The sequence below is a fragment of the Rhodnius prolixus genome, unplaced genomic scaffold, assembly GCF_049639745.1.
Source record: "Rhodnius prolixus isolate KJV_2025 unplaced genomic scaffold, Rpr scaffold_4, whole genome shotgun sequence".
NCBI classification, from domain to species: Eukaryota; Metazoa; Arthropoda; class Insecta; order Hemiptera; family Reduviidae; genus Rhodnius; species Rhodnius prolixus.
The window spans coordinates 27141014-27164704 of record NW_027411614.1 but is presented as its reverse complement, the minus strand read 5'-3'; the positions used below and the strand labels follow the sequence as shown (position 1 = coordinate 27164704).

General features: G+C 30.6%; 1 protein-coding gene across 4 annotated transcripts; it reads right to left on the bottom strand.

Annotated features, from left to right (window-relative positions):
• Positions 1-157: 157 nt before the first annotated feature.
• On the bottom strand, positions 158-22761 carry Secp43 (tRNA Selenocysteine associated protein). 4 transcript variants are annotated; one of them, XM_074130586.1, is made up of 7 exons: positions 22572-22761; positions 22297-22494; positions 21743-21902; positions 18828-19005; positions 14511-14878; positions 2613-2725; positions 158-1030 (listed from the first exon to the last, which is right to left on the bottom strand). In XM_074130586.1, the coding sequence occupies exons 1-7, from the start codon at positions 22614-22616 to the stop codon at positions 983-985; spliced, it is 1110 nt and encodes a 369-aa protein (XP_073986687.1). In that variant the 5' UTR covers positions 22617-22761; the 3' UTR covers positions 158-982. The 4 variants fall into 4 exon arrangements, 3 of the variants coding, with proteins under 3 accessions (XP_073986687.1, XP_073986688.1, XP_073986689.1); XR_012459300.1 differs by lacking the exon at positions 158-1030 and adding an exon at positions 2966-3113; XM_074130587.1 differs by lacking the exons at positions 158-1030; positions 2613-2725 and adding an exon at positions 2761-3113.
• Positions 22762-23691: the final 930 nt, after the last annotated feature.

The following is a 23691-nucleotide window of genomic DNA, read 5'->3' as shown; positions in this document are numbered from 1 at the left end:
GGCGACCCTTTAACAAAGTATTATTAATATACTACTAAAAAATAAAACGAGTACTGGAAACTCATAATAAGGATCTCCCACGATTAACAATCCTTTCGCAACACAAATATTATTTGATGTTTAAATTATTTTTGTAAAAAATGAATTATTCTAGTTATAAATAAAAATGAAAGGTTTTTATTTTCAAACAATATACATTCATTTGTACATGAGTCATAATTTAAGAGCACCAGATTTACAAAATCTTCATCTCAAACAAAACCAATTTAAAATAAACTAAAATTTCCTTTTTTTAAAAATGCAGTTGTGAGAAAATAATAGAATATTGACAGTACTATTTTTTATCTTTACTTTGCTTGATTCACTTAATGCAAAAAAACTTGTTTCGTACCCTCTTTACATTTAATATGTACTTCTGTACTGAAGAAAAAGGACCAAGATGGATCCTCATAAAATAAAATCGGCCGTACTATGATGACCAGGTAGATACGTATTTTGTTACGGACGCTAAGTTAAACTTGAGTTTAAAACTCAATTATAGAAAAAAAAACTATACTATTTATATTGCTTTACTTTACTCTGGAATTGTTTACGTACTGGGAACGTTAGTTTTGGTTCCAATGTCTACAATTCTATCCACGTTAAACAAGGATGGGCAAAGTTTACAAAAAATTACAAAACAATATATTACTATTTTATTTCATCATCTGGTATTGATTTTTAATGTTTTCAACTTCAAGCAATTAAGTTGATTGGCATATACTATTATTTACAGGAGAAAATTATAGTAAAACGATTGCTATCATAGGAGAAAATTATATCAAAACGATTGCAATCTTTATGATTTTATAAATAAAAAAGAAATTTTATAGATTTTAACTCTAAGTTACATAATTTATTTATATATGTATAAAAAATCTATTTACAAATAAGTATAAATAATTTACAGTAATTTATACATGCAGTAGCTAAAATTAATTATTCAATTGTCTTCAGGCGTGCTCTGGGTCTTCAATTTACTCATTTCAATCTGAAACAATAACAATTCACAAAATCAATACTTAGCTTGTTCGGAAGAAATGTGCTCTGTAGAAGATACGGAGCTCACGGATGTATCTAACAATTTTGTAGTCCTGGACGTTTCCTCTTTTGAAAGAGACCTAGGAAAGGTAATATCTGAAATTGATTGACATTGGCATAACCACTAATACACTCTTATGTGTAATAACATATTTTCTTTGCTCTGTGTTCACTATACCAATAATGAAATCCTGCACTACTCATTTTCTATTCCAAGTATAAGCATTTCTTATAGCTCTCTTCTAATCAAGTTTCAGAAACACCTCTAAAAAATATAAAATTACTCCTTACTGATTTATTTTCTAACAATTTGGCCTTGGGCACACAGAAAGCGGTCTGTCGCGGCGCGCAACGATCTCCGACCGAAGCGGTCAGGCGATCTAGTTGTATTACACAATGTTGCATCATTTCTGTCAAACTGAAAGCGGTCTACCAACGCGAACAGTCTTTGTCGCGACAAGCGATCTGTTAGTACAAAATTACAGATTTCAACGTGACCGCCTTGCCACCTTTGATCAAAAATGAGTAAAGAAATTGAAATTTTTATAGAAAATGTGCGCAAATACAGATTTTTGTTTGATAATTCACACGGACATTATAAAAATGTTTTAAAGAAACCTATCTTCATGTGACTCCAGTTCGATACATAAGCGGTGGTATTCCCCTAATTGTTCTCTCTTATTGATTTCATGCACCCAACTATGCCTTTTCTTCTTTTTGCTTTGCAAAGCTAATAGCAGAAGGAGTTGCTCTTCGAACAAGAAAACGCATTACTGTTTCTCAAGAAGAAAGCGACCAAACTGGACCGCTCAAACAAAGATACCGCGTCCTGCGTGATGTCCCCACATCGCAGACCGCCGCGACGACCGCTGGATCGCTGCCGCAACGACAGACCGCTTTCTGTGTCCCCAAGGCTTTACAGTTTTTCTTTGAATGGTTTATTGTTGTTTAGTTTATTGTTTGAATTTCTAATCCTTTGTTTTTCTCCGCTCGACTTTATATATATTGATACAGCTCTCTGCACTTCCCTATTTTGTTAACATTCTATCTACTTTTTTTTCGTAGCCTATTTTAACTATTGTACCTTTTAAGGAACTCATAATCTTTTACAAATATTTTATCCAAGTTGGATAAATGTATTTTTTCCACATTCATTTTATTTTCATCAAACTTGAACACAGAAACTTCAGGAAGAATATGGCTTCGCCTTCTTTTGTTATCTAAAAAATCTGTCAACCAGTTCCCTTCAAGAAATTTCTTCAGCATTAAAATATACGCAGCACTAAGTTAAGGTTAAAAAAAAGAGGATGAAAACAGAATGAAAAGGAGGAAAACTAATGAACAATTAAACAAATAATAGATATAGAATCATATCAAAGCGATGGTTTCTGGGAAATACTCACATACTCACTCCCCAACTATCGGGCTACATATATCAAGTTTGGGCGCACTACAATCTTTCATTATTGACATATGCAATCTTTGAGCAGTAAAGATTTATAAAAAAATCATTTATCATACTAATATCTTACCTCGAACATTTCCCAATCCATCCAAGAAGAATCAGTTAGTTCCGTATAGAAATTAAGCACAGATTCACCATATTCTTCGTTTTCCCTGTCGACATTCATCGGTGGAGTGTGCTCTAGAAACAAAACAAAGAAATACACTTTATATAAACTATTATCATAAAAAATTAAGACCCCCAGAAAGCAAGAATAATTTAAATATAAAGGTAAATATATATATATGTACACAATACAGTATTTATAAATAATATAGATAGTTAACTTAAATGTAACAAATAAATCCATATGTAAAATATACAAAATTAGCCACATATTATTTATATCATGTAATCCAGTCGTTATATACATCTAAGTACCAATTTCTTTTGAGAGAATTTTTTCTTCCTCTTAAAATTCACGTGAAAAACCTGCATATAACATCCAAATGATGTACACTGCTCGGTTAGAGGATGTGGCAGTATATTCTCAAGTTGAATCTTCAGCCATTCGGTAAAGATGTTTTATCTAGAAATAGGGTTAGTTTTAAGAAATTAAAAAATACATTTATATACGTATATAAAATGTAATGTATATGGAATCACACAATCACTGGTAATTTTTTTTTTCTTTTTGTTTTTTATATTTTTATTTCTTTTAATTGACATACAAACCATCCCAAAGTTGCCTGGATTTCCAAATCTGGAGGATTTTCCTATAATACAAGAGAATAATTATTGTTTAGGTTCCTATTTGTTTTGAACAATTCACTTTTTTCTTATTCTTAATTGTAATTAATAATGCAATAAATGTGTATTTTGTTAATATAGTGGCTTACCGATAATTGCTTTAGTTACATGCTGGGGAAAAGTGCTAATTTCCAAAAATAAATCAATCAAAATTGTGATATCCATCCATTTTGAACATGATAACGGGGACAAATATAAGTATATTATACAGAAATCCCATACTAGACTGTAATAAATCGTTTGTGTACATAAAAAAAAAAGGGAATATCTTAATGTGAACAATTTTTGTCACGCAGTAGTGGGCAATAATATAAAAATTAGCTTAACAATTACATGCCATTTTCACCTTATGTGCAAGCCATTAATTCAAGAAAGAATTAAAATTATTTGACGGTTAAGCCCTTGCCGGACAACATTTGCTAAAATAAAAGGCGTTGCGGATGCGAAAAAAAAAATTGAGACTTCAAAACAAAGTTGAAAGTAGAATATGCTTGATATTCACTATGTTTAAGAATATATGAAAAGAAAAATACTTAATTGTTGCATTAATACTCTTGAAGTATGAATACTTAATAAATTTTCTGAGGAATTATGTGATATTGAGAGAAAATAATATTTCTTTCATGCAATTGCTACTTTTGCTACCTAATCTTTAAGTTAAAATAGAATTTACATCCTTTTTGTTTTTTAAATAAGATTGTTCACCAAGAATATCTCCCGGTTATTTCCAATAAAAACCTATAGTAGTAATAATGTAGTATTTGGATAGATTGTTCACCGACAGAATACATAAATTTTTAGGCCCACAAGTAGGTTCTCAACTTAATTTTAGTACTGGGAGTGAAAAAATTCCTTCCCTGGAAGGAATAATAAGATTAATATAATAATATCAATAATTTTCATTCCGCTATAAAAAAAAAAAAAGAAGTCATTAATTAACATTTATAACCATATACTTTTTAATCCTAACCATCAAGTACAATTGGAATTTTTAGAGAGAAATTTCAATTTTATCTGAGTATGTCTGTTTCGTTGGATGTTCAAATTACAGATGAGACATCTTTTGATATTTAGCAAACCCTACATTCATTTCCCCTAAAATCATAGTTTTTCCTGTTAAAACAAAATTAAAATAATAAGGGTAAGAGGTTTTGGTTTTCTTTATAAATCTCATCATTCGCGAAACAACTAAAACAAATGATTATAAAATAATTTGAATATAAGTGTACTTCTGTATTAACATGCTGAAAAAAGGAAACCATCATATTAGGGAACAAGTTTATATTGCATTTGGCCTATACTTCTTGTTTTATTAAATCTCGTTTGCGCAGTACAATGAATTTGATATCGTTTTTTGGGGGGAACAGATTGTGCTGCTCTCAAAGACCTACTTTTTATCATTGACAGTTAATTTTATTAATTTTCATACCGTAATTTGTAATTATGTAATTGTTAATTTACTTAGATGCAAATAATTGTTTTTAACAAAATATTTAAAAAAAAATACATTAATATCTGCAGCTCATTATTTTTATAAATTGTTTTTTAACCTAACTTTTTATTGAAGTAGCATGTTAGGGAAAATGTAACACTTTTTGCTCAGAATTAATGTAAGTTTCTTGTAAGATAACCTAACTACAGTTCTAAAAAAAACACTGAAATTTGGGTTTTGCAAAACAATTGATCAATTTTAGTTAATCACAACTCAATCTTGTCTAATATAGACTTCTAATAAAAAAAAATGTACTACTTATATACATACAGATGAAATTAGCACTAAACTTAACACCAAATAATTATGCTGTACAAACAGATCAAGTAGCCATTTTTACTAAATTAATAGAATCACTATCATCGAATAACCAAATACAATACTTAAGTAACTCATACAATAAATAACAAAGTGATTAGGTAACAATGCGATCACTTTCTTATTTTGAAAATACATACACAACTTATTTTGTAATTTGAAATACTTATATATATCATCTTAAAATATAAGTCACTTAAAAAAAAATCACAATTTTAATTTCTTAACATACTATACAAATACAGTCTATTACAGACAAATTAGAGTGAGTTGTGTCATAAATTAGCAAAAAATTGAATAAAAAAATATATCTTACAAATAATTAAAAGTTATTAGAAGTTTAATATACTGTGATGATCGAAAAAATTATGTAAAACAGCAAAACCCAAAGATATTATTACCCTTAAAACACTTAACCCTAAATCTAAAAGGAAAAATGATATGTATACGTATATTTTATTGTAACACTTTTCTTAAATAACTAAATTAAATGGAAATATATACGAAAAATATGGCTTCTCTTCTAATAAATGATCCAACTCCTTGAACAAACCGAATATTATTTGCACACACATTGTACTTACAAGAATTACTTGCATTCACTGATCTTTTTTACTTTGTTTGTCCAGCAAGTAATTTCTGTATTCTTTTTCGGAAAGAACGAAAAATGACAATTTAATTGTTTAGGATTTGTCAGTTTTTTTACATCAATATTTTATCAATGAAACAAAAGCAAAAAGTTCGAGGTAGTGTGAGCAGCGTTGGTTTTTAATTGTGACGCAGTTATTTCTCAACTACTTTTCACTTTCTATTATTTTTTATTACTTCATAATTAAACTTAATGGTGGGCAAAGAACAAAAAAAAAAAAAAAAATCGGGGCACTAATAAATATGTTCTTAAAATGAAACTAAGAAGCCAATTGCTTGTGTTTAGTGGAATAATTCCTGCCAGGTCAGTCCAGGCCAGATCTTCTAATTTAAATGTTTAATCAAGGTTATAGTACGTACACCCCTACGAGTTGAAGGTTAACTTGGTTTGACCAAGAAGATAAACAATAAGAATGTTAGCAAATAAACGTACATTTGAACTTATCTTTTTCAAGGGGAAAAAAGTTTTGATTTTGTCGGTGTATTTTGAACTATAAAAAAATGTGACCGACACAAATCTCTTCATATTTTAAAACCTTGATGTAGATTAGAAATGTTGTAAAATAATTGCTTTTCTGGTTCATATTATTTCCTCCGTGGTCTCCAACGTAAGAGAATATCTATTTCAACTGCTGATAACTAGAGAATTATTTATTTATTTTTTTAAATGATTTGAATCAAAATTTTAGGGACGAAAAAGATTTTCTTTTGCTGATCTCCATAACCTAAAATAAGAGAAGGCGTTCCGATAAGCCTTACTTTTTGGGAATTAATAATTATATTTTTATTTTTTTTGTCTAAAAGAAAGGTAATTAGTACTTGAGTTAAAAAAGAAAATTTAATTATAGCAACAAAGAAAACATTTCTTTCATTTTCTTTCCCAATTCCCAACTAAAAAAAGAACAATTTCTAACTTTTGTATACTCTTAATCCCTTGGATGCTACTTTCGCTGTTTTGGTTAAATGAAAAATAACGACTCCTATCCTTGTCATGCCATTTTATAAACTATGTAACAAAAACATAAAATAATTAGCTCACAATGTGCTTACTTCAAGACACAGGTACTGCATTAGCGATCAAATCAAAATGCAATCCAATATTAGGTGAACTCTCACTCGGTGACCGCCTCAGCAGTAATGTTAAGGAACTACACAGGTAAATATTTTAAATTATTTAAACAACTATGACACTGTTAATGAAACCGATTATAAGCATCAAAAGTGTGTTCATTTTTTTCGAAATTTTACTTGCCTACATGATCAAGAAATGGGTATAGGGAATGGTGGTTCTCTGAAAGACAAGCCAAGAAAATGCCTTTGAAGTCTAAAAGTGAAAAAGAAACTCCTAAATTAAAAAAAAAAAAAGAAGTGAAAAGTTACGTTAAAGGTTAAATATATTAATTAATGAATACTAAGTAACTTTCCTAGGAGATCTACAAAAAGAACCAAAAGTATGACAATGTTTTTCTATATGCTACCTTTGTAAACAATATATACATATATATAACACATATATACATATATATATATATAAAACAATATATACATAGGGTGTTCATTTTAAGATGGCTCAAATGCATTTCATGCTTAAACGGTTGATCTGAGGAAAAAATGGTAGAGGAAAAATTTGTTGCCCGTCACATCTAGTTTCAGAATATGTGACTTGATTTTAGATTCCTGCCCGTATACGCGGTGCCTCCTCAGATACAGAGAGCAGTTGGTAACCTCCTGGCTAACCTGGCTTGCGAGCCACAGGAGGCACCTTTGAAGGCACTGTACATGCTTCACAAGTTGAGTAAAGTGCATTATTTGATAAATTAAAAAATAAGTTTGATCCTTTACATGAAAGATATTGATCACTTAAATATGTGGCAGGAGGTTTCCAATTTTTTTGGTAATTAAACGCAACTTTCCCAAAATAACTAAATCATTATTAAACCTTCTTGTTTGTAACAGATGTAAAATTAATTTTTAGCCATTTTGTGTATGCTTGAGAACATCTAAAGCTCATAACATTTGATTTTTCTTAGAAAAATCATTCGGAAAACCCGATATTAAGAAAAACACTAGCTTTACTGCCTTGGCTATATTTTTAATGGAAAGGGGATGAAAAAATACATAAAAATGACCTATCATGTGCTCTTATTTCTCTTTGATAACAAGTTAAAAAATTGAAATATGATTAATAAATACCAGATTTTGAAATGTCCTAGCACCTTTAATTTTGAACTCAACATTTTATACTCTTTAAAACTGTGTATATGAAAATGGGGGTCAACAGCAAACCCTCACTTTTAGTCGCGCGTTAGCCGCGTGTACGGGCAGGAATCTAAAATCAAGTTACTACATATTCTGAAACTAGAGGTGACGGGCAACAAATTTTTCCTCTACCATTTGTTGCTCAGATTAACTGTTTAAGCATGAAATGCATTTGAGCCGTCTTAAAATGAACACCCTGTTATATGCTCATATTTTCATTTTTCAAATAAATTCCCCCCTCTATTTCATTATAATGCCTTATAGAACAATTATGTTTCATAAATTTAATGATCTTAAAGGATTAGAAATCTTAAAAACTGGGAAAATTGAAACAATGAATAATTGCACATCAATTGGTGCATAAAGAAAAGAATCAAACCACTCATTTTTAATTAAAAGTAAAAATCATTTATTTAGATTTTACTACTTAGAATAAGAATGCAAAGAAAAAATGTGATAAGACAGCCCAAACATGTATAGAATAATCTTTAAACATAATGAATAGGTGGCTTGGACTGACCCAACTGTCTTGGATTGTGACTCCTGCTAGTTAAAAAATAAATAAAAATCAATTAGTTATAAAGATTTCAGGAAATTATGTATGTTGTAGTTAAATTAAAATATTAGTCATTAAACGATTATATATATTTCAGAATAAGAACAACATGGTTTTTTTGTTTTTTCTTTATACAAATTCATAGTAACAGGCGATTATGTTTACAAATGAAAATATAAGAAGATTATAAATGTATCACTTTTTTAAAATTGAAAAAAAAAAATAAAAAAATAAATAAAAAATATGAAAATCTTCCAGTTTCATAACAAGTATTTTTTTTTTTTTTTTTCAAGAGGTTCTTATAAAACAGATTTCGTCACCACTAACACTACCTCATTTTGTTAACTCCATTATATTATGTATTCTTGAATTCAATAAGCAGCCCCTGTAGGACACGTAATATTATAGTCTTTCCATGCAAAAATACAAAAAAAAAATACACTATTCAGAAAAAAAAGAAGAAAAAATACAAAATATTTGTAATTATTTTATATTTGTTGTAAATGTTGTTATAGATAATATTTCTAAGTCATCCTCATTTTTTTTTTAATGTCAGATTCTTTAAAAGGATTTAGTCATGGAATATGCAAAACTAAGGTAGTATTAGTTTTTGAAAAAATTGCCTCATTTTATGTTAATTTATTTTTAAATATTTGAGAAGTATCCGAAGGTAACAAATAAGTAGTAGCAATTTGCTACTAGGGCACTAACTTTTTTTTACGGGTCTTTATAATAAATATATTTAAACATTATTTCCTATGTTAGAAGAGTGTATGTATTGAAATTCTAACGAATTTTAAGAATTTAAAAATAATTTTAATAAAATTTAAGGTAGAATAAGTGTGGGAAAAAAATATTTTGGGAACACCAACACTTACTTTTAATATGAAAATAAAAATTATATTTACGAGTTTTTGTGTCTATATTCCTGATTTCCTGTAATGGATTATTGAAATAGCGTCAATTTCCATTATTATTATTTTAACTACACAAATTGGGGGGGGATTTTTTTTTTTTTTAATGAATAGAATACATATGCATTGAATGCATATCGGAAATCTTCGGCCTTTCCGGAATCTAATTTTAAAGGCACCTAATATAAAAATTGTTTCAAGGAAGTTCACAAATTACCAATTTTTATTTATTTTTTTCAAAGAAAAGTTAGAAAAAACTCAAAAATTGAAAATATATATATAAAAAAAGAAATTACCCAGAAAGTTTAATTTACTGAAGGCCTTCTTAATTAAGAAAATAAACGCAGTATAAATAAAACCAAATTCAAACTTGAACTGATGGATCAAGTTAGTGGCTGTTACCCACAATACTCTTTGCAATGATTAGCTGGGGGCCATAAACATCAGTATCTTTAAAGAAAGATTATTAGTTCAAGTTATGGGCACTTTTTAATGTCCTCATTCAGCAACTGCAAATTAAGTTTGTGCGTGTGCAACGCTTTTTAAATTAAGTTGACTTTTTTTTTAATTCGATTTTAAAATCTTCTTTCACAAATCCTGAAGTAGGTAAGTAGTGGTTTCCGAAACGTCGAACCAATTATCTCTTGAATTAAATTTTGTTTCTAGCCCCAGCTAACTATTGTAACAAAAATTCAGTTTTATTTATATGTAGTTTTGTACTGTTAAGTTTACACTAATTTTTTAAAAAAATTAATATTTCCTTATTTCTTAAAATCTGCTGAACTTTTAGTAATTGTTCTCTCGATTATTCTATTGAGTAATATTGAAATAAAAATTAATTTTAATACATAAAGAACATTTAATTTAAGAAGCTGAAAACCTCCAAAAAAAAATTAATTTGATATTTCTGTTCGTACCTAAATTTAAGTAATTTTTATTTATAAATAAAAAATAAACTAATAGCACCTCGTCATTCCGAACAAAGAAGAACAGAAAAACGAGAAATAATCCTACGAAATTAAAACTGATGGGAATCTTTCGCGAAGATGATCAATTGGAAGAGACGTTTTAATGAAAAATTTTCTCCCTCGCGTTTTCTGAACAAGCTTTCAACAATTTGCCTTGTTCAATTTATTAATCACAAATACAGTCAAACCTGTTCTTATGCGGTAGATAGGGACCGCTTAAAGAAATTTCATAAATAGCTGTAACAATTTTCACAAGATACTCGAGCAAAAATTGTTTTTAGGCAGAAGATAAGGGACCGCATAATAAAAAGAGACTCATTCAGAAAATATGTCAAAACTTTAGGAATTAGCGAGAAAGTGCTTATCAAACAAAATAAATAATTATATCACCGTGGTAATATTTCAAAAGAAATTTAATTCCTTATTTTAAACATGGAGAAATTTTTAAAATGTACATAATTCAACACTTACTCGTCTAAAAATTCTTGTGTTGAACTGGTTTGTAATGGCTTTCGTCAGTTGAAGATATTAGAATTGATTTATTTTTTTTAAACCATGTAGTGGGTCGTTAGAACAGCTACTTGTAAACGTCATGATAACCAGAAATACGTGATCGAAGCTCTTTTTGGAATTTTAAACATTTTTTTGGATTGTTACCTACTTTAAGAAAATGCTTTTCCAATCTGCTATAAAGCTGGATCCCTGAATATATTTTATCCTCGGTAATAGAAACCGGTTCTTCTTGTCCGTCTACATGATTTGTTAAGTAATTGATAATGTCACTATCATTTACGGTTCCATCCTTAATCATTTCGATAAGATCATTTCCGCTGAAAGTGTCTAAACCTTCTCCGCTATTATGAGCTGGCGCGTTGATTTCTGATGATAACGTGGACGTGTTTTCGGTTAATTCTTATTATTTACACATTCAGGCTTTCTAGCACGGATTTGAAGTATGTTGTTTTATTTGAGCAACTGCTACAGTAGCGTGATTTATACATTGAGCATGCTCAATGAATTTGGCTAATGCAATATCTAGAATCGCGATACATATTCATATACCACATAAAGAAAAGACCGTACACAAAAACAGGTTTGACTGACCACTACCTAGCCGTGAAAATTTATTAGCATGTGTTTTTTTAACAAATAACAACCAGCCCTAAGTTATGCGAAATTACATTTTTTTGATTTCACCTAAATAATGCAATAATGAAGTTAATATCTGAGTCCTGAGCCTTTTTTTTTTTTGGAGCACTTCAGCCTCCGAATTGTGTTACAGAACACTATCCATCATCGAACGGTGAATTATATGCTGCAAGAGGCTTCTTTTTTTGGTTTTGTAAATATAATGTTATTTTGGCAGATATCTCTGACTAGGCAAGGGGTCTACAGTGTCCAGTTTTGTATCAGGCCAATTCAATATTCCATAGGAATAACGGCATACGACAATTCTGATATATATAACCATTTAGGTTCTTTCATTTAACAAATTTCAAGTGTTTTCTGACCATATTCTGAAAAATCTGTATCATCTGCTTTTGTTGAGCTTTAGAAATGTATGCCTGAAGTACTTGTAGATATTTATTGTTCAGTGAAATAGTTTACGAATTCAGTGAACTCCTAGGAAGGAGACACTAGCAGTCACAAAACATGGGCGAGGTTACAGGACGATATTAAAATTGCTAATGACTTGTGAAAAGATCAATTTCTTAGGAACCTTTTCTCAAAAACTGGTATTGAATACAGCTGCATTCAGTGAGCGATAATAATTTGTACTATTCTAAAAATTACAAATTCAATTCTAATATAGAAGGCGGCAACCACTTCTGGCAAGTCAGAATACGTATTAGATAGACTTTTCTTTAAAGATAAATTACGCGAATTAAAAATAAATGGAAGCTGGTTACTGTAATCAGAAATCGTCTTGATATTTTGTACGTCTTAAAAAAAAAGAAGGGAAAATATAAATATATGAATATATGGAAATTAAAGAAGATAATATTTAATACCAGAAGTAATTTAATCAATACTGCCTATTGCCGAAATAATTATCTTCAATTGCACTCTGTGCGATATTAAGAGAGGTGAAAGAAACTGCAATCTTGTAACTGAATTCATAGAAAAAAAAAAATATTTAGGCAATTAAATTAGACGAAAAGTAAGATTAGAAAGCAGGACAGGACCTATGCCCCACGGCACCGCAGCCACAAGAGGCTTATTGTGCCTTATTGTGAGACGAAAAGTAAGTAACTGAATACTTAAACGGTACAGATTAGATCTGTTTTGTTCTATTAAATAAATTTGTATCAGAATTTAATTAAAACTTACGGACTGTAATCAACCACTTTTTTAAGTATTTCATTTTTTTTATATAATCATAAATGCAAAGCAAGACATTTTATTTTTGTAAACACTTCTCAAGAAAAGTATCGGTATTCTGAATTTAATTAAAAAATAATTATAATGTGGCAGTTGGAATTTCCTTAGTCGCAATTTTATTTATATAAAATAAGCTGTGTCTAAAATAATTATAAATAAAACCTGTGTATCGTTCATCCATAACTACAGCATGTTAGTTCACGAAAAGTTGAAAAAAAAAAAAATAATAATAATCTGAGTGCAAAATTTACAATAACCACTTGCCCTAATTTGTAATGTTGGTATTAGGTATATACTTCCTTTGGTTCTGGATGCAAAGTTGCTAGGAGAATATAATTTGCTGTCAAATAAATCTATTTAATTATAATTTCTCATTAAACGTTATTGGTTACACGAACTAAAGATTAGCGAATACACTAAAGAATGTTGGTCGGTTTTAAGAAAATAATTTATGTAGAAGTTTATATGAATATTTTACCCAATTTTATGAGTGGAAACACTTTTTTTCAAAAAATAATATAAACAATATTATTCATGAAAATATTTTGAATTATTGGCCTAGAATGTATTGACCTAGAATAAGATGTCTAATTAACTAATATTGTTTACTTCTATAGATTATTTAAAATCTACTGAATCTCAAACAATGTTCCGTATTATATTTATCATTTTTATTTAATTTTGTTTTTTTTTTACTTTAAGAATGTGCTTTTCAAATATTATCACAGCATCTAAATTATTAAACTTGAAATATAGAAATTTTGAATACTTATGCTAGTAATGGGGGACACTATAGATAAATGTGTGTATGAAGTTATTCAATTTCAAGTTTAACAGGTAAATGATCAATTTACGGAACTACTTTTATAATTTGTATAATTAAATATTTAATTTTAAGTAAGTCATTTTAATAAACCATAGATAATGAAAGAGTTAAATTCTGGCAAATTCAGAAGTCTGGAAAATGTTAATTAAAAATAAATTAAATAGAAACCTCCACAACTACGTATCAAGGGTTGTCAAACATTATTTACAAATGAACACAAGGTATTGCCAGTATTATCCGAGTTTGCACGATCAATGGATACAACATACGGGGCTTCTAATTAAATTTTCTCTCGCAAAGCATGATGATACGAGTAAATATTTATAACTAGAACGCAAATAACTAAAAGTTCGGCGAATCTTAAGGAATCGAAAATATCATTTTGTAATCAAAAAGACTCAGTTCATATTTCAGAATTCATGTCATAAAACGAAACTACTTCGATAACCATGTAACAATCGAAATAAGTAACTAAGCTAAAAAAAAAGGGTAGATTAAATGGATCCTAATTAAAATTAATTTAATAATTAATTAGTTCTTACCATAACTTATTTAATTTTCTTGCGAGTTTAAACTTTTGATATGGGGAGAATTCTTTACTTTCGAAATAAATACTAGCGAGTAGTTGAACACTAATATTTCTTTCACATTATGGCCAAGGTTCTTATGTCTTTTAATATATTCCTAAATTTAATCTTTCTGTTTTAAATATGTAAGAATTAAAATATACAAATATAAATAATATTTAACCGTGCCAACTAAATTTTTGAAAAATAGGAGAAACAAAATATGTATTATGATTATTCAACTGACCGACAATTTCATTGGCTTCATCATGCTGATGTGAACTTTGCAACAATTGATGTTGTTGTGGTGGACCTGGCATGATTGGCACTTGTTGCACAGCAGATGGTGGTGGCACAGAAGTAGGATGCACTGTTGGAGGAGGCTGCGAGGTTGGAGGAGGTTGTTGATAATATTGTGGTGGGTAACTACTTGGATATTGTTGTGCTGGATATTGTTGTGGATACTGGGATGGATCGTAAGAATATCCACCACCCCCGCTGCTGCCATCGTAATAACCACTCCAATTTGAATAATTTTGCCAATAAGATGGATCATAATAATGTGAATAATCCTGTGAGTTATACTGATTAGTTACAGTTTGTGGAGCCGCTGGCCTAAAAGAAAAAAAAAATTAGTTCTATATTTTGACATTAAAATATTTAATCAATAATTATTTTACTACTACAAGTAAACTAATCTAAATCGTATCTAGTTAGCAATTGCCTAACGTATTTTGACACCAATTTCTTTAATTAACCATTAAATAAAATCCAAGACTTAGAACAGGAATCGCACCTATTAATTGACCTTTGCGGGCTTCTTGTATTAGCGCACGGTTGTATATATATTTTTTTGCGAGCATTAACATTAACAAAGTGATGCAAAGTTGTTGATAGTGTTATTAATTAACTACAATATTTTCGAATTACAGGTCCATTTATATTGTTATACAGGTGTCGTAACTGTACAATTCATGGCACGTTTGAGGACAACAAAACTTCTTTCTTAGAACTCCCTTAAATGAAGTTGCCTGAAAAACTGTTTCAAATATAAACAGTAATAGACGCATTTAGCATTTAAAGAAAGACACATGAAACAATTTGTGCAGAATAGCAAAATGCCAGAATAACTACTAGGAATGTGTCTATAAGTAAATCTTTTGGTCATAACCCAATGTTCTAAACCAATAGACGATCACATCTTTAAATTTGTAATATTATATGTACGTATTTTCCTAGATCAGGACCATTTCCCAAATTAGATTAGCCTTATATCAGATTACTTTTTAATAATACAAAATATTTGTTAATAATTTCAGCTGTACCTATTGTTTTTCTACAGGAAAAGATAATCTAATTCATTTATTGATAATGTAAGTTTTTCTCGTTTTAGAAAAATAAATAAACAATGTCAATTAGGTCATTGATGAATTTAAAGTTGCTGATCAGTCAAATTGCTTGAAATTAAGTAAGTAATGTTTTTTATTTCATTGTTAACTTATGTTTCACTATGATTACGGTAAGAATATCTTGCCAGAGTGTTGGTCTAGTTGTCAAGAGCGTGGCTTTGCAAGTGGAAGATCTTCAGTTTGAATCCCGCGTTTGACTACATTTTATTTTAAAAAAAAGTATTATGATGTATTAAGTATTATGAATGACTGCGTACGCGGGATTCGAACTAGGGATCTCCCACTTACAAAGCCACACCCTTGACTATACTAGACCACCCCTGCCCATCCCTGGAAAGATATTCTTACCGTAATCATAGGTCAAGAAATCTTGCATATGGGGGTACTATTAACATGATGTGATGATAAAACAAATTTATCCTGATTCTCCCATTAAATTTCACTGTATTCTTAAAAATCTTCAATTATTATTATTTTTGTACTTTGCGTCACAAATAAAATTTTTTGCAGACAGAGGATCATCCTAAACGTGTATTTCTGGTGGAAAATTAATATCGAAAACGGTTCACGAATAGATAAAATTAGTGTAACTTTGATCTTAAAAATCTCGACAAATATTAGGGATATCGAAACAAGGTCAACGTCATTTTTCACAATTTTTGATATAGTTTTCATAATCATTGTAAAAACCAGTTGTCCTTATGAAACCTCGATCAGGTTTTTGGCCGTAACTCCGCCAAAAATGAAGATACAGCATCGGGGTGGAAAATTTGAAAAATAGACCAAAAAAACATATAGTTTACTTCTTGGGTTTTTTCGGAATTCCGTTTCCCTAAAACGTTATTAGGGATTGGTGCGTTTTAAATGGATCAACCTGTATATTTCATTATTATATGTATATGTATTGTTTTTTTCTTTCAATGTATCAGCAAATTTTTATATTACAGCAACTCCCTACAATAAGCCAAAAGCTAGAATGTAGTAATAAATAAATAAATCCTTTAGTAATATGGGAAATTTGATTACACATTTATTTCCTATTACTATAAATACAAAATATTAACATTATAATCGCACTAAGATGTCACTATAGATGAAAGCTTGCTTATATCTGTATTTTGATCTAACAATCAATTTTATCTGCGAAAAGTTTTAAACATAAGTTGTAGATATGTTAGTGTATTTTGTTAGTTTATTTATTGCAGGTTATTTACAGACAGACCGATGAAAGAGTGCAATTAGCCAAGCTATAAAACCAAGATACAAGGAACTGTTTTAAATTAACAATTTTTTTGATTATTTTTACTTAATATAATAAAATATGCACCTTAATCAACGACTTCTATAAACAAAAATTCGTTTATCAATATTAACTCAGAAACAATGATTTTCTCCTTGTCTTTTCAATATTATCTACACTCCTCTCGGAGGAAGTGTGATAAATAGGAGTTAAAATGGAACATGTTGGGACTGCATCAGTTCCTGTTTTTTTTTTTTTTTTCGCGCTGATAATCAAAAACTAAAGATTTATTTATTGCTTAAAAAGGTCAATGTCCCATAGCAAGGGTTTGGTTATTAAGCTTAGACATTTAAATGTACAACATAATTTACATCTCTTTAAAAAGCCAATTTACAAAAAATAAAATAGAAAAAAAAATAAGATAATAAAATAAATAATAGAAGGGTCCGATATGTCCGATATATGGCTTAGTCACCAGTGAAAAATCTCAAGTTATATCTGAAGAGAAACTCGAAGCCCAAAAACTAAAGATTAAGGCTACATTATGTTTACATTGTTTTTACACGAATAGTGCTGAATATGGGGCTAGGTCAATAAATCAATACGCTAATATTTAATGGTGGATTTATTTTTTTTTTCAGATAATAGTAATCGATTGCTGTCATCTGAATCCGTGATCGAATATTATTATCGGAATACCTGGATTTTTAGCTGAGACTTTAAGCTCGTCATTGAATAAAATGAAGATTGTCGGAGCTACATTAAATTAAATCAGCTTCTTTCGAATAAATAAGCTCAAGGCTGGTGTGGGACTGCCTAGGTGCACTGAAGGAAATCAGTAGCCATAATAAGGTCTTCCTGGTTTGGGTACCTGGGCACTCGGGTCACAGAGGCAATGAGGCGGCGGACCGCCTGGCCCGGGAGGGTTCAATGAGAGCGCTTATCGGGCCGGAGCCGTTCTGCGGTGTCTCAAGATGCCTCAGGAGCACATCCATTAAGCTATGGATGCAGGACCGATCAAGGGAATGGTGGGTCAAAACTCCAGGCCAGAGACAGGCGAAAAAGTTTATCCATAGCTACTCGCCCAAGCTAACTGCAGAACTACTCCAACTAGGCCGGGTGGCCATAAGGATAGCAGTTGGCATTCTCACTGGCCATTGTAGACTAAATAAGCACATGCATCGCATGGGCCTGGCAACGGATAGCCTGTGTAGGTTTTGTCAGGAAGAAGAGGAGACGGCACTGCATGTGGTATGTCAGTGCGAGGGGCTGGTCTGGCTAAGGTACCGACTCTTTGGCAAAGAGAAGCTGGTGCCAACAAGCCTCAGCCAGGGCCCTCTCTCGGACCTATTAAGGCTTTTAAGGCAAGCAGAACTCGAGAGGGTGCTCTGATGGCAGGTGCTCTGATCGACCACCTGGGAGCCCCCCCCCAATTCCATAGTTTGGTTAAGGACAGGATAGGGAGAGGGTCTTCAACTAGGGGGATGCCACAATAGATCCTTGGGGTGTCGCGTTGGCGTAGGCTGAATAGCCAATTCCCCAGATGGAATCTAATCTAATCTAATCTTCGAATAAATATGTCAGTTTATCCGAAATCTGACTTACAAAAATCACTGCTTTACAGATAGTATCCAATGTTGTCTCCAAACGTAATTCATTGATATCTTTATCCAAAGAAAATTAAAAACTATTTGAGACTTTCTACTACAATATAATTTCATTGCATTAGGATGCCTATTTTACTACATTTTAACTCCAACTAATTAATATTCCACAAATTCTTTAAACTAAAATTAACTTTTTAAAGTCATAAAGGTGCACACGGTCATTTTATTTTTGAAATAATATTAAATTAGTGTTATAATATAATTAAAACAATAATGGAAGGAACAAAACATTTTAACGATATACTCACGGGGTTCCATTTGTCGGAGTTGCCCGTTGTGTTTTAGGTATTGCATTAGAAATTTTTAAAGGCTTTGATCCTAGTCCCTTGTAACCATTCATATGCTGCAGACAGTGTTTTTGTTCATCTTCTGAACCAAACCTCAAAAATCCAAATCCTTTACTATAACCGGATGCATCCAAAATAACTAGAAAAAACAAAATCCAATTAGGAATCATAAGTTCTCTTAATATATGTATAATTCCCTTCGCTAGCTTTTTTCACAGAGTGATTTTGATAAATTCTGATGGACTAAACACTAAACCAAATGAAGTGGACACGCTACTTAACTCCATCATAATAACATAACAAAACTAAAGGCCTTTATCATCAGTTGGTAGGAACCTTCTAGTAAGTTTTTAAAAAATCCCACTAGAATTTTCTCACTTTTGGTCGAGTTACTTTTTCAATTCAGAATTTATGCCTTATATTTAAACCTTCCATAATTACCTTTATAGATTATACCTGTATCGAACTATAAATATATATATTGCACATATCAAACATAGCATTTATTTAGTTCTATCTTATTAATTAATTAATTAATTAATTAAAAATTATGCGAAAATATTTTTTTTTTTACTTTCTGCGAGGGGAAAAATCTAACCGAGAAAAAAAAATCGTTTGCCCGAATTTTCAATCAGTAATATAACTACCTTGCAAATTAGGAGCTAACCAACTTGTTTTATCTTTCCCTATTTAAATTAACATATATTTTCAAACCTATTATTGCAAATTTTCAATTTGGAATCATTAAAACACAACTAAATGATTGTTTGGTAAGAAATCCTAAAGTGCCACTAATGCTAACTACTTCCGACAAAGATTTATCTGGTCATGTCACTTGGCGCCAATTTCCCAACAGCTAATTACTCGGGAGACGAAAGAGGAATCACAAAGTCGCCCACATATGAAAGGCGGCTTATTAACAAGAAAAGTTCAGGAGCTATTCAGCAGACATAGAAAAAACACTTACAATGTAAGGAGGAGTTTGTATTTAAAAAGAAAAAACCTACTTTGAAGACTGATTTTCAGAACTAGGTGTAAAATGGATTAAATATTTGTAATTCATTCAATTCAGTCCAAATTAAGAAGAGGGCCCCTCTTAAGTAGAAGTAGTACACTTAATCGATAAATGGGCTGTGTGGAGTCCTCTTATTGAATATGCGAATAAATTAAATACCAACCAAAGCATGCAGGACAATTAAACAAATAAATGCACTAACAAAACTTTTAAAAATTTGCGAGTCACAGAAAAGGTACAAAAAGCAAAATTATCCACAAAAGATGGGCTCCTCCTCTAATCCAAAACGAATCCAAAAAGATGTATTACAACTTGCATTGCAGTTGGACTCAAAAGCCAAGATTTCAAGACCCAATCACTTGTATTGCGCAACCCTACAAGAAAACGCTTTCTCATCTGAACAGACTTCTGATCAAACTTAAAACTTGTTCTAAACATAAAGAGCGCCGACCGAACTTTGGAATATATCTCGGGAAGTAAGCGTCTTTGATAAGTGGTGAACCTCCAACACAAGTGAAATCTTAAACACTTTTACTTTAAGAAAAAAAGGCCATCATTTGAAAAAATAAAGAAAGGAACCAGATGAGATCATAAGATTTTACGAAGGCATCTTTAATCCAGAGGAGACCACCCTTCACATAGAACATCATATAAATGTTGGAAGCCTTCAACCTGAACCTGAAATTAACTAAGATTAAAAGAAAACAATTATCAAACAAGAGGCGGCGGCTAGGTTCTCAAAATGAGCACTTATGGGTTCCATGAAATCCGAAAACAAGAACAGAAAAAATATGATTCCTAGTAAGAAGAAATGTTCCCTAACTTAACGTAACGCAACCTACTACAAGGTAGCGAATATAATAAATGCTCATAAAGTTACAACGAAAATTCCAATCACTACTCAACCTTACGATGTCATCTTGACCCGCATCATCTTCCACAAACTACTTCAAAAACAAGTCTTCCAAGAAAGAAGGAACCTAATTTCTAATCAAGAAAGGATTCTCGGGATCCGGATTGTCCTTAATCTAGTTTCCAACAGCAACAGGTGGTTTCTAAGGAAATTTGCAGCTGGAGGAAATAAGGATATTGTAACTCCAGATTTATGTTTATTATTATGAAAGATATAAACTATTTTGTATAAACCTAATTTGTTTAATTTCGCAACATTTGTGACTAGAATAAATGACTACCATTTAAATAAAAACGATATCCAAATAAACGGATGTGCTAATGAATAAACAGCATTGTTATGCTGAAAATAGAGATTGTTTTGTCCATCGCATAGGCTCAGGAGACATTTGACGCAACCGTTAATGCCTTCATCCTATCACAATTGCAAGATTTTTAATGACCGAAAAATTCGTCGGTCAATAGAACTTTTTTCTCTCTAAAAATAAAAATATTCACAAAAAAACTACCAGTAAGAGAATTGTTACAAAAGAAGCGGAAATGGAATTCATCTTGGAGATCTGTTAATTTAAATTTAAGTTAGTATAGTTTGTTAAACTTTTATGTACCTACATAACCTAATGTTATCTACTTATCATTGAAAAAAATTAATTAAAATCCTGCGTAGTAAAGCTCTTAATAGAAAAAGCGGCCCGGATTCGATTCACACGAGGGTACCAAAATTTAAAGTGATTTTTTTTTATATTTCGAAGTAGAAAGATTCTCCCGCCTTCTCTAATACATAGAGACTATTGTGAAAAAAAGTAAGCAGAAGTAATATTCTGAAATCCGAAAGTAAGGTACATCTGTTGGATGTCCTTGGGCTCACCGGATGTAGTGTTTTTCACAGAATGGAGAAACAAAATTATATAACTAAAATAATCTTACACACACTGAAAATTTGATTTACCTTTTGCAGCTTTGATGGATTGATACCTTCCCGCGAAAGTTTTATACAGCGTGTAATCGTCCACTTCTGGGGTAAGGTCACCAACCCATAGTGAGAACTCTCTCTCGTTCATCATTATTTTACCCTGATTGGTAGCTGTATTGAGGCGAAACCGTACGGCCTGAAAATTAAAATTGAATTATATAATAGCAACGATTAATATAATTAATATTAAACCTTGAACAAATTATTTATTTCTTAAAGAGGAATGTAGATATATATACTAAAACTCGAGCGAAAATCCACTTAAATACTTTGTTAATGGACAAATAAATGTGCAATAATTTACATACCATGTAAACCTAACTCTGTGTATATACATTACGCTTCTGATTTTGCTGGCCGCAGTCGGAGCCTTAATATGGACCATCCGAAACAGCTAATACATGATAAGTATCTTTTAAACAGCTATTTGGTAATTGATTGTTTTGTACTTCGAATATAGCAATTTCTAATTTAAAATAAATTTGAAACATGGTATGCCATTAATAAATGCGTTACATTAATCATCTTACAGGATTTGTGTTTGGGATGACTTTTCCGTTTAATTTGTGCATGGCGTCGATCGCCTCGTCGTCATTTTCAAAATGTACGAAACAGTATCCAGCAGGTTCTCCTGTGAATTTGTTCCTCATCACTTTCACATTCAATGGTTTCTCGCCCATCCTTTGAAAAGATGCTAGGATGAAGGATTCCGTCATGTATGGTTCCAACTAAAAAAAAAGGGAGGATAAGAAAGTAGTCTTCGCTGAATAGTATTGAAACCGGTAACAAAATAAGTTGTACTTACTCCTCCCATCCAAAGCTGACAGTGCACCATGTTTCCAGTCGTCATCTTATATATTAAACTATTAAGCACGTATCAATAACAAAAAACAAACACGCACTTCTTTAGAACATTAAAATATAAAGATTGTTAATAACGCGTGCATCATAGCAACACTCGACTAGAAAAATGGCGAAGGTTGCCACTATTACCAACTTAAAAGTGACAAAATGTGCACATTAAAACCTAGAAGTTATTAAAATTTGATATCCAAATTGCTTTGTAAACTTATAAATTACATAAATGTATAATGATTCACTTGCAAATCTTTAAAATATTTTAATCATTTGTATGAAGTCCTATTTAAGGTGACATTCTTTGACACTATGCTTTAATCACACATTCTTAAACTTGTGACAATGGTTTTCTAATTTTATTACAGAAATCCTATAAAGTGTGAATAATTACCTGCTAAAATGAAATTTGAACTCACTGCTCACAAAAGTATATTTTTCAAAAAAAGACTTCACCAATAACTGAGTTTTATTTTTGGTAGTGCAAAATCCAAATAATCTCCCTATATTTCTACTTTTAACAAGTTAATATAGTGCTTTTGGTTACTTTCACCATAATTATCGAATTAGAAGCATAAGAAAACCAAACGCTTTGCAGGTTGATTGCATGTTATGAAAATACAAATATGCTAAACCGACGTAAACTCTTCCAATACTTCATCAACAAAAAAAAAAGTGAAAAAATGAATTTAACTTTCGGAAAATTATAAAACTTTTAAGTCTAAATGCTTGAAAAAACTTCATTAGCGCATTAAGCGGTAAGCAGGTAAAGGCAATTTGGCAAGTCAAACCTGCTTTCCTTTTACATTCAAAATTGCTAGAATTCAGGCAAATATTGTTTTTGTATAAGATTAGTCATATAGAAAAATAAATATATTTGAACCTGTAATACTATTCTAGTAAAAAAAAGTGAAACTTTTAATAATTCGCTCTCAAGAATATTAGTAAAAAGATTGGCCTAAACTATTGATTTTAAATTCGATCTAAATTGTGATTTCACCTAAAAGAAAATTATTATTTAAGAAATTGACTGCTACCAGTGAAAATAAAACTCTAAAACTTGATTTTAA